Source organism: Triticum dicoccoides, chromosome 4A (assembly GCF_002162155.2).
Source record: "Triticum dicoccoides isolate Atlit2015 ecotype Zavitan chromosome 4A, WEW_v2.0, whole genome shotgun sequence".
NCBI classification, from domain to species: Eukaryota; Viridiplantae; Streptophyta; class Magnoliopsida; order Poales; family Poaceae; genus Triticum; species Triticum dicoccoides.
This window is the reverse complement of record NC_041386.1, coordinates 422132366-422143477: the sequence shown is the minus strand read 5'-3', so window position 1 is coordinate 422143477 and position 11112 is coordinate 422132366. Positions and strand designations below refer to the sequence as shown.

General features: G+C 47.5%; 1 protein-coding gene across 5 annotated transcripts; it reads left to right on the top strand.

The window, feature by feature from the left end:
* The first annotated feature begins 2629 nt into the window (after window positions 1-2629).
* Window positions 2630-8481, top strand: LOC119286016 (magnesium/proton exchanger 1). 5 transcript variants are annotated; one of them, XM_037565352.1, is made up of 10 exons: window positions 2631-2829; window positions 3001-3100; window positions 3665-4068; window positions 4149-4324; window positions 4410-4528; window positions 4649-4797; window positions 6743-6867; window positions 7398-7614; window positions 7707-7836; window positions 7946-8481. In XM_037565352.1, the coding sequence occupies exons 3-10, from the start codon at window positions 3708-3710 to the stop codon at window positions 8241-8243; spliced, it is 1575 nt and encodes a 524-aa protein (XP_037421249.1). In that variant the 5' UTR covers window positions 2631-2829; window positions 3001-3100; window positions 3665-3707; the 3' UTR covers window positions 8244-8481. The 5 variants fall into 5 exon arrangements, with proteins under 5 accessions (XP_037421252.1, XP_037421249.1, XP_037421251.1 ...); XM_037565354.1 differs by having other exon boundaries at window positions 3662-4068; XM_037565355.1 differs by lacking the exon at window positions 3001-3100 and having other exon boundaries at window positions 2630-2829; window positions 4655-4797.
* The last annotated feature ends 2631 nt before the right edge of the window (window positions 8482-11112 follow it).

Genomic DNA, 11112 nt, shown 5'->3' with positions numbered 1-11112 from the left:
TTGGTGTTGTTTTAACCTTCGCAAGGACCAGGCGTAGCCACACTCGGTTCAACTAAAGTTGGAGAAACTGACACCCGCTAGTCACCTGTGTGCATAGCACGGCGGTAAAACCAGTCTCGCGTAAGCGTACGCGTAATGTCGGTCTGGGCCGCTTCATCCAACAATATCGCCGAACCAAAGTATGACATGCTGGTAAGCAGTATGACTTATATCGCCCACAACTCACTTGTGTTCTACTCGTGCATATTACATCAACGCATAAAACCAGGCTCGGATGCCACTGTTGGGAAACGTAGTAATTTAAAATTTTCCTACGCACACGCAAGATCATGGTGATGCATAACAATGAGAGAGGAGAGTGCTGTCTACGTACCCTCGTAGACCGAAAGCGGAAGCGTTAGCACAACGCGGTTGATATAGTCGTACGTCTTCACGGCCCGACCGATCAAGCACCGAAACTACGGCACCTCTGAGTTCTAGCACACGTTCAGCTCGATGACGATCCCCAGACTCCGATCCAGCAGAATGTCGGGGAAGAGTTCCGTCAGCACGACGGCGTGGTGACGATCTTGATGTTCTACCGTCGCAGGGCTTCGCCTAAGCACCGCTACAATATTATCGAGGATTATGGTGGAAGGGGGCACCGCACACGGCTAAGAGATCAATGATCAATTGTTGTGTCTTTGGGGTGCCCCCTGCACCCATATATAAAGAAGCAAGGGAGGAGGAGGCCGGCCCTAGGAGGGGGCGCGCCAAGTGTGGAGTCCTACTAGGACTCCCTAGTCCTAGTAGGATTCCACCTCCCATATGGAATAGGAAAAGAGGAAGGGAAAAGGAGAAGGAAGGAAGGGGGTGCCCCCCTTCCCTAGTCCAATTCGGACCAGACCAAGGGGAGGGGTGCGGCCACCCTTGAGGCCCTTTTCCTTCTTTCCCGTATGGCCCAATAAGGCCCAATACGTATTCCCGTAACTCTCTGGTACTCCGAAAAATACTCGAATCACTCGAAACCTTTCCGATGTCCGAATATAGTCGTCCAATATATCGATCTTTACGTCTCGACCATTTCGAGACTCCTCGTCATGTCCCCGATCTCATCTGGGACTCCGAACTCCTTCGGTACATCAAAACTCATAAACTCATAATATAACTGTCGTCGAAACCTTAAGTGTGCGGATCCTACGGGTTCGAGAACAATGTAGACATGACCGAGACACGTCTCCGGTCAATAACCAATAGCGGAACCTGGATGCTCATATTGGCTCCCACATATTATACGAAGATCGTTATCGGTCAGACCGCATAACAACATACGTTGTTCCCTTTGTCATCGGTATGTTACTTGCCCGAGATTCGATCGTCGGTATCTCAATACCTAGTTCAATCTTGTTACCGGCAAGTCTCTTTACTCGTTCCGTAATACATCATCCTGCAACTAACTCATTAGTTGCAATGCTTGCAAGGCTTAAGTGATGTGCATTACCGGAGGGCCCAGAGATACCTCTCCGACAATCGGAGTGACAAATCCTAATCTCGAAATACGCCAACCCAACAAGTACCTTCGGAGACACCTGTAGAGCACCTTTATAATCACCCAGTTATGTTGTGACGTTTGGTGGCACACAAAGTGTTCCTCCGGTAAACGGGAGTTGCATAATCTCATAGTCATAGGAACATGTATAAGTCATGAAGAAAGCAATAGCAACAAACTAAACGATCAAGTGCTATGCTAACGGAATGGGTCAAGTCAATCACATCATTCTCCTAATGATGTGATCCCGTTAATCAAATGACAACTCATGTCTATGGTTAGGAAACATAATCATCTTTGATCAACGAGCTAGTGAAGTAGAGGCATACTAGTGACACTCTGTTTGTCTATATATTCACACATGTATTATGTTTCCGGTTAATACAATTCTAGCATGAATAATAAACATTTATCATGATATAAGAAAATAAATAATAACTTTATTATTGCCTCTAGGGCATATTTCCTTCAAGTGGTACCTCCCGCGGCCGCCGCACCGCAGACCCCTGCCCTGCTTGCCGGCGAGCCACCACCTAGTTCCTCCGCCGCCGAACAAAGAGCACGCCACCGCGCTGTGGGGCCCCACCACATCCCCGCGCCACTGCTCGACTGGCCGTCTCGCGCCAGCCGCGGAGCACGAGCGGAGGGAAAGAAGAGGCCACGTCGCCGCCACCGCTGATCGAGCTTCGTCCGACGGCGTCCCTGGGCGGCGGCGAGGGGGAAGGGCAGAGGAGGGAGGGTCAGAGGCGCGGCGTTTAGGGTTCCCCGGTCACTCGCGAGAGCGACACGGCATGGGAGAACAAAAAGAAACTAACTTAGCCCATATATGAGTTGGATATAAGGTTGCGCGGGCGTATCGGGACCATGCGCCATGTAGGTGCGGCCTATCCCGGACTTTATTTTTTTTAATTTTTTTAGTCTTCATTCCACCAATCACAACATGTGTTCAAATAATTTTTTGTCTCTTCATTTCACCAATCACACCCATCTATCCAAACAATTTTTAATTAAAAAGACATGACTTTGTGGGCAACGACACATCATGGTTGTACTATATGCTCTTCTTGCAAGGCTCCCAAGGAGGACCTAGCGTAGCTAGGCCTTTTTTTTTGCTTTGCTCACCACCAACCAAAAGATCAACTTAAAAGAAAACCAAAAGAAAAGATTTGGGGAACAAATCCCCAGATTCGGAAACAGAGGAAGACGAATCAATCGGAGAGGAGTGGCATGCACACACGTCACCGCCTCGGGGAGCCCACATCGCCGCTGCTTCTCCAGCTACATCTTCTTCCTCACCCCCGGTAACCCACGCACGCCCGTCCTTCTCCCCCTCTCCTCGGAGCACCTTCGCTTTCCCATTATCGGGGAACATTCTTCTCTCTCTCTCTCTCTCTCTCTCTCTCTCTCTCTCTCTCTCTCTCTTCCAAGAAGTCGGGGAGGATCTCATCTCCCCCCTTTGACCTATGAATTAGTTAGTTTCGTCTTGCCAAGATCCTGGTGGAGCGGCAAGCCTGCAGCAATCCGTGGGCAAACATGGGTGGGTTGAAAAAGAAGTTATGTTCTCTTTAGCAAGTGAGTGGCTCAAGACTGTTGATTTTTTCTAGTACTGTATTGGGATTTAGTCCTGTTAATTAATTCGCATAGTTTGCACTAGTGATTTTTTTTTTTGAGTTGAAGCACTAGTGATATTCTGGTTGGGACTTGAGAGCAAACACCTTTATTGCACAAGTATATTCTGACTGCGCCATGGGTCCTGAACTCCTGATACTGCCAAAGGAAGCTCCTTTCTGTTCTTGTTGCTATCTTTTCCCTAAACAACCTGTAAATACTATCTGGAAGAACAACTGAGTTTCCATGTGGTTAGGAAGTGCTAATTTTGCTTCAGAAGGTCCAAGAACTGTTTGGTAGCTTGCCAGATCACTCGTGTGTGCATAGGCTTTCCATCAAAAGACTCTTGATGTTGTTAAGTTTGTTGTCGACCCACTTAGCTACGTCCTTAAGTTCGTTATGTATGTGGGCGTCGGTTATAAATACAATACCATGTTCGTCATTGCTTATCTTCTGCTTCCTGAGCTGAGCATTATATTGCTTCATGTTAGTAGTAGTACCTGATGAAATATGCATTGGTTGTAGCAGGAACCAGAACTAAATCATATAGTTGTCTTATGGCACGCGTCTGATGGCCAACACTACAATGGGAAGTACCACTCGATCATGCGATGCGTACCTGCTGTTCAATGGCGAAACACTGCTTCCAAATGGTGTTCGTGCTTTCCTTTGTACTGTTGCACTAGCGTACTGTTTTATTGGTTTATCCGCGATCACTGCCCGGTTCTTCAAGTCGATGGAGAGCATCACAAACCACTCTCGGGAGGTAGTTACAATTGATACAGAAACAAATACGCCTATCGTGAAGCATGAGAAGGTTTGGAACTACACTATAGCGGACATTGCTCTGCTTGCTTTTGGTACCAGCTTTCCCCAGATCTCCCTCGCAACAATCGATGCAATCCGTAATCTCGGTCAACTGACAGCAGGAGGTATAGTTAACTGATTGACGTAAATATTTTTACACAAATCTTATTTAATTGTATCTAATTTGGTAGTACTTCTGTTGCAGGTTTAGGTCCAGGTACACTTGTGGGTTCTGCTGCGTTCGATCTGTTCCCGATCCATGCTGTCTGTGTGGTTATGCCAAGGGCAGGCTCTATGAAAAAGATTTCCGATTTAGGTGTTTGGTTAGTTGAGCTGTTTTGGTCATTCTGGGCATACATCTGGCTGTATATTATTTTAGAGGTAAAGTCATATTCTCTTGTAGTGCTATCTAACTGTAATTACTGAGTACAGTTGGTAATAATGAACACTTTGCACTTATGTGTAGGTGTGGACACCTAATGTGATCACCCTCTGGGAGGCCCTGCTAACAGTTTTGCAGTATGGATTACTTCTGGTTCATGCGTATGCGCAGGATAAGCGGTGGCCATATGTGTCAATCCCTTTGTATGGTTCTAGTCCTCAAGATATTTCTCTTACCTAAATTGCATGTCACCAATTGGTCATTGAGAAATTAATTATGCATTTATTTTTTCTGATGTTTGCAATTTGATGTGTTGCAATCAGGGTCAGAGGTGAGAGACCTGAAGATTGGGTTCCAGCAGAAGATACTTCACTTCACCATGACAAAAATTGTGATGAAAATAGTGACATACTACCCAGCGAGAATGATGATGTTGTGGATGTATTCTCCTTTCATTCTTACAGCAATGCAGGTAAACAGTTTCTGAACGTTGGGTACTGTTTCCTCTAATGAACCTATATTCTTTGTATGTAACCAGAAGAGCCAGAGTTTATACACATTCACATGTGTAGTCCAATAAATGATTAAGTGCCTATCACTAGTTAACTTATCCAGTCTCCATCAGATTTCCTATTTCTGTTTGAAACTACATGGGAGTTAATTTGTGAATTACAACTCTAGCACTCATGTGACATTTTGCAATTACACTAATTTGTCTGTACTACAAAATACATTTGTTCTTCACGGGGATGTTTGATTGTACTTGTAGTTTATGCAGATTGACTATCCATTAATATACCGAAAAAGGCTACTGCCCCGCTGTATATATAAAGCAAAGGTCAGCATCACCTGGTACAAATGCACGCCGCCACCACACACACCCAAGGCAGGATACATAGGCGCTGAGCACAGCAACACCACCCCTAGCACTACCACCACGAAGAGATGAAGCCGCATACGACGAACCGTGGACTCCAAGGCAGCGCCTTCAGGAAGGATATGGCACCGGAGCGCCGCCATCGCCCGATCCGAGGATCAGAGTTTCCCTTGGAGCCGCACGACGGGCAGTGAGAGCCGCGACAACGCCTTCAAGAAGGGAATGAGCTTTGCGTCGCCGGTCCGTCCAAAGATACAGGTTTTCACCCCGGCCAACACTTATGAACGCAACACCCCGGCTACCACGCCACCCACACGGCCATGGCCATCGGGCAGCACCAAGCCACGGGATCTGCCCAAGAGCACCGCGCTGCCACCGCCCTGGCATCCAAGACCTTCACACCACCTCACTCGAGACCCGCCGCTACCACAACCAAAGAGACTGGCGGAAAGGTCCCTCCTTTCGCACCCCTGGGCGACCCCCAGTGTCGAGACCCAATAGGCCGACCAGCACTGGCATCCATTGACCCGTCCTGCAGCCCCGAGCGCAAGACGAGCTCGGTCCTGCAGCACCGTGAGGGGGACGATGTCAGTCCTGCTGCACCGTGCGCGAGACGAGCTCGGTCCTGCTGCACCGGGCGCGAGACGAGCAATGGACCGCAGCTGGGAGAGGGCCAGCCCTTCGATGGAAGTAGCGCCCGGGCGACGAGGAGATGGGGCGAAGGTCGAAACGGTCCGATCACAGACGAGCCAACGCCGGAGAAGTCGGCCGCCGCTGCAGGCAGATCCGCCGAGTCACCGTGAAGCCGCCACGACACCGGGAGGCCACCATGCGCCGGACCTCCCCACGCCGCCCACGGCCGGAGCAACGGCCACGCCCAACCGCTACCCTACCCGCGTCGCCCGGCGAGCTCCAAGCGCCGGAGCCGCCGGGCACGCACCACTAGATCGGCCCCGCGCCATCACCAGGCCGGCGGATCGGAACCAGCCCCCAGCAGCCGGCCGCACCACCCGGACCTGTGCGCACCACCAATACCATCCGGGAGGACGGATCCATGCCGCCCTCGCCCGCGCCTCGACGGAAGAAGCCTGACGGATCTGGCCGAAGCCCAGCCGCCGCCACCGCCACCGCCAGCCACCGCGCCGCCTGATGCCCAGCTACGCTCGCCACCGCAGCAGCGCGCCGCCACGCTGCGTCGCCAGCGCCGCGTCCCAGCTGGAAGGAGCAGCCCCGCGCCGGCCCCCTCCTGCGAGGAATAAAAAATGCCCTGCCGCCGCCGCCGCCTGGCGGGCTTTGCCCGGCCGAGCCCTGTGGCGGCGGCGGGGGAGGGGGAAGGAGAGCTGGGGGACCCTGGTGGCGGCGGGCTAGGGTTTCCTCCCGGCCGCCGCGCAGGGGCGACATGGGATGGAGGGGAGGGAGATACTTGCCTCTCTGGCTTCTTTTCTTGAATCCATCCATTAATATTTCTCCGCTGTTCATGGCTAAAAATGTTTTGTTAAACAACTCAAAAGTAATTCTTTGTATGGTTGGACACCCGCAGGGTATCATCATGTTCCGGAAAAGGATATAGAAGAGTCGTCCAAAACAATGCTTGTAGTAAAGAACACACAAGAGGATACTTACTGGCTTTCCGTTTGGCGGCAACAATTTGTGGATGCTGTAATGGTAATTTAATTTACAGTTATTTTGTATCACATAGTTTCAAGTTTGTTGATGCTGCTCCTTGTTTACATTTACCTTGTATCTCGTGTCAAAATACTTATTTTGGTTATTATATTAATGTAGCTGAACTTGTCCTATTTATTTGTCTGTCCAATGAGCGCATGACAAGCATGTGAAGCATGTTCTAGACTTTTGGCTGCCTACAATTGATAAGTTTACTGCTAGGTACCTATCCAGTGGAACTATACATACATAAAGTCTTGGCAAAACTTACACTGTTCAGAGAACTTTATCAATTACTTATCATGCTGAAATTGATTGTGCGTACACCTCCTGCATCCTCTGCTATTTCCGGTGTACCAATATGGGTTATCTTTATTTTAATAGTTTCCAATATGTGTGCTTTGACACACCTAGAACGTACTTATTGTTTCAGTCATCAGAGTATACACTGAAAGCTGACTTAAAACAGAAGAAGTACGTTTTCTGTCTCAGAACTTCTAGAATATTAAGTGATTTGTTAATATATGCAGCTGGAGAGTCCCGAGCTAAAGAAAATGGATTCTGTCTGCCTGAGATTTATCTTAATATGTTGGAACTCAATCATCGCACCTTGGAAATTGTTGTTTGCTCTTGTGCCCCCGTATCAAATCGCACATGGATGGATTGCTTTTATTTTCTCTCTGATCTTCATAAGTGGTATTGCCTATGGGGTCACCAAGATTACAGACCAGATAAGCTGTGTCACAGGTTGTAACCTGCTCTTGCATATGTCTGATTTTCATCTGCTCACCTAGATGTAACTGCCTGTATGCTGATGGAAAATCTACCTTTCTGTGTAGGACTAAACCCATATGTTATAGCATTCACAGCGCTGGCTGCTGGAACCTCATGGCCGGATCTAGTCGCTAGCAAGATTGCTGCCGAGCGTCAAGTTACTGCAGACTCTGCAATTGCCAACATCACTTGCAGGTTCGTTTGTACACACATCCTCTTGAACCAGTTCGAGGCATGAAGTTTTTTATTGTTGTTAATTCCTCAGGCTGGAGCGGAGTGGGACTGATTAGTTTCTTTGCTGCAGCAATTCAGTGAACATATACGTTGGCATTGGTGTTCCGTGGTCGATCAACACAGTGTACAATTTCTTTGCCTACCAGGAACCACTGTACATAGACAATGCTGCTGGTCTCAGCTTCTCACTTCTGGTCTTCTTCGCAACATCTTTTGGTTGTATCACAGTTTTGGTTCTCCGCCGCATAGTATTTGGTGCTGAGCTTGGGGGCCCTAGGCTGTGGGCTTGGGCAACATCGGCTTATTTCATGGTCCTTTGGGTTGTTTTTGTTCTACTTTCTTCTTTAAGAGTTTCTGGGGTAATATAGACTTTTATAGGAGCAAAATATGGTTCTGCCTGGTAAAAAATGGTTAAAATATTAATTCCCATTTCATATGCTCTGGGTATTTATCCAAGACACATAGCCAACCAAAGTTAGTCGTTTGATTAGGTATTGTAGATACATACTATTATTCATTCAAGCCGAACATCTCATGTGCTCTATTCATATGATGGGTGCATGTTTTTCAATAGTAAAAGGAGTACAGTACTCCTTGTAAATGTTATCTCTTTTGATTCTAGACCGGATGACATCTTGAAACAATATTAAATGCAATTAATCTTACAAATATAATTAATTGAACAATAATCTTCGTCATGGATTGCTCTCTCTCTCTCTCATTAATTGAACAATAATATTCATCATGGATTGTGCTCTCTCTCTCTCTCAACCTATCTGCATCTCAAACATATAAATCCCGCTATGCTACCCGCTCACCTGGGGCATCTGCAGCGCGCGCATGATCTGCCTCGCTGGCTCGATTTTATAGTGCTGTCAAAAATCTCGCCGTTAGTTTCTCTGTACATTACTCTTTCATGCTACAACAGATGACATGTGAGGCTCCTTTCCTCACGGCCGGCTGTACATTGCTCTTTCATGCTACAACAAATGACATGTGGGGCTCCTTTCCTCACGGCCCGTTTTGCAGTTACAACGAGAAGAAATCTTGGGGTCCCTTATGTTGTGTGCGCGGTCGAAGCAGGTGAAAACCTAGCTGCCAATCCCCTTCCGTCCTCGATCCCCACACCCCATGCCTCGTATCTCCTCCTCTCCTGCTCACAACCGCCGCTGCCGTGCCCCTTCTGCTCCTTCTCCTCTGCCCAACGCTGCCTCTCCTCCTCTTCTTCGACCGGATCCCCCTGCATGCCGGTTTCTTCTCGAGGAGAAGAGTCACATCCGTTGGGGAACAGAGAAGATGGCGCAACAAAGTTGAGGAGTAGCATGCTCGTGCGCCGCAACTCATGTCCTTCCTCCACCTGTGCCCTCGCCTTGCCATATCCTATGCGCCACCGTGCCTTCACATCACCTCAACTTCCTCCTTTGGTACCCTGCTGCAGCCAACCCGGTAGAGGGGTGTCAACGTCGGCAAGGCTTCAATGGCCGCCTCCTCTCCTCTCTCCAATCGCGATTGATAGACCTCGGACCTTGCCGACAGATCCCAAGGAAGGCAGCCATCAGCGGTGGTTTCCCATGTCTCAGCAGCACGGGGGAGCCGGTGTCCTTGGCCAGAGTTGCATCTACTTGCGGGTGACCTCACCGTGACTAGCACATCTACAGGTATGCTAGCTCTTCCTCTTCTCTTCTTTGGTCAATTTTGATTTGATCCATAGAGTGCCCGGAGTTTTAGGATTAGTCATTGCTTGTATCTGTTGTGCGTGACATGACCTTCTAATTACTGAATTACTTATCATTGTTCTATCATAGAGGAGACATGCTGAATAATGGTAGTATGTGTGTGATGTATCTACTCTATTTTTCCCCTTCTTCACTTTAAGAATTATTTATGTGCTAGCTGCAGATTAGGAGGTACAAAGGTGTAACACCCTGGTAGTTAAGCTACATTAACCACATACTAATAGTGTCGTGTCATCGCAATTAATTTTCTAAACCTCACTTTGATCCAAACCAAATTTAAATTCAATTTTTAAAATAAAGTCAAGTATTTCCCTCAGGTTTTGATAACCAATGTATCAATCCAGTAGGAGGCTACGCGCGCGTCCATCGCACCTACACAAAAAAAATAAATCCTCATAACCAACACGATAAGGGGTTGTCAATCCCTACACGGTCACTTACGAGAGTGAGATCTGATAGATATGATAAGATAATATTTTTGGTATTTTTATGATAAAGAGAAATAAAAGATGCAAAGTAAAATAAATGGCAAAGGAAATAACTAAGTATTGGAAGATTAATATGATAGAAGATAAACCCGGGGGCCATAGGTTTCACTGTTGGCTTCTCTCAAGAGCATAAGTATTTTACGGTGGGTGAACAAATTACTGTTGAGCAATTGACAGAATTGAGCATAGTTATGAGAATATCTAGGTATGATCATGTATATATGAATCACGTCCAAGACAAGTAGACCGACTCCTGCCTGCATCTACTACTATTACTCCACACATCGACCGCTATCCAGCATGCATCTAGAGTATTAAGTTCATAAGAACAGAGTAACGCCTTAAGCAAGATGACATGATGTAGAGGGACAAATTCATGCAAGATGACATGATCTTGTTATCCTCGATGCCAACAATACAATACGTGCCTTGCTGCCCCTACTGTCACTGGGAAATGACACCGCAAGATTGAACCCAAAGCTAAGCACTTCTCCCATTGCAAGAAAGATCAATCTAGTAGGCCAAACCAAACTGATAATTTGAAGAGACTTGCAAAGATAACCAATCATACATAAAAGAATTCAGAGAAGATTCAAATATTGTTCGTAGATAAACTTGATCATAAACCCACAATTCATCGGTCTCAACAAACACACCGCAAAAGAAGATTACATCGAATAGATCTCCACAAGAGAGGGGGAGAACTTTGTATTGAGATCCAAAGAGAGAGAAGAAGCCATCTAGCTAATAATTATGGACCCGAAGGTCTGAGGTAAAATACTCACACTTCATCGGAGAGGCTATGATGTTGATGTAGAAGCCCTCCGTGATCGATGCCCCCTCCGGCGAAGCTCCGGAACAGGCCCCAAGATGGGATCTCGTGGATACAGAAAGTTACGGCGGTGGAATTAGGGTTTTGGCTCCGTATTTGATCGTTTGGGGGTACGTAGGTATATATAGGAGGAAGGAGTACGTCGGTGGAGCAACAGGGGGCCCACGAGGGTGGAGGGCGC

Coding starts and splice junctions, on each gene's coding strand:
- LOC119286016 (XM_037565353.1), top strand. CDS start 3,708: ATGGCCAACACTACAATGGGAAGTACCACTCGATCATGCGATGCGTAC. Junction 4,529..4,648: donor CCATATGTGTCAATCCCTTT/GTATGGTTCTAG, acceptor TGTTGCAATCAG/GGTCAGAGGTGAGAGACCTG. Junction 4,798..6,742: donor TCATTCTTACAGCAATGCAG/GTAAACAGTTTC, acceptor GGACACCCGCAG/GGTATCATCATGTTCCGGAA.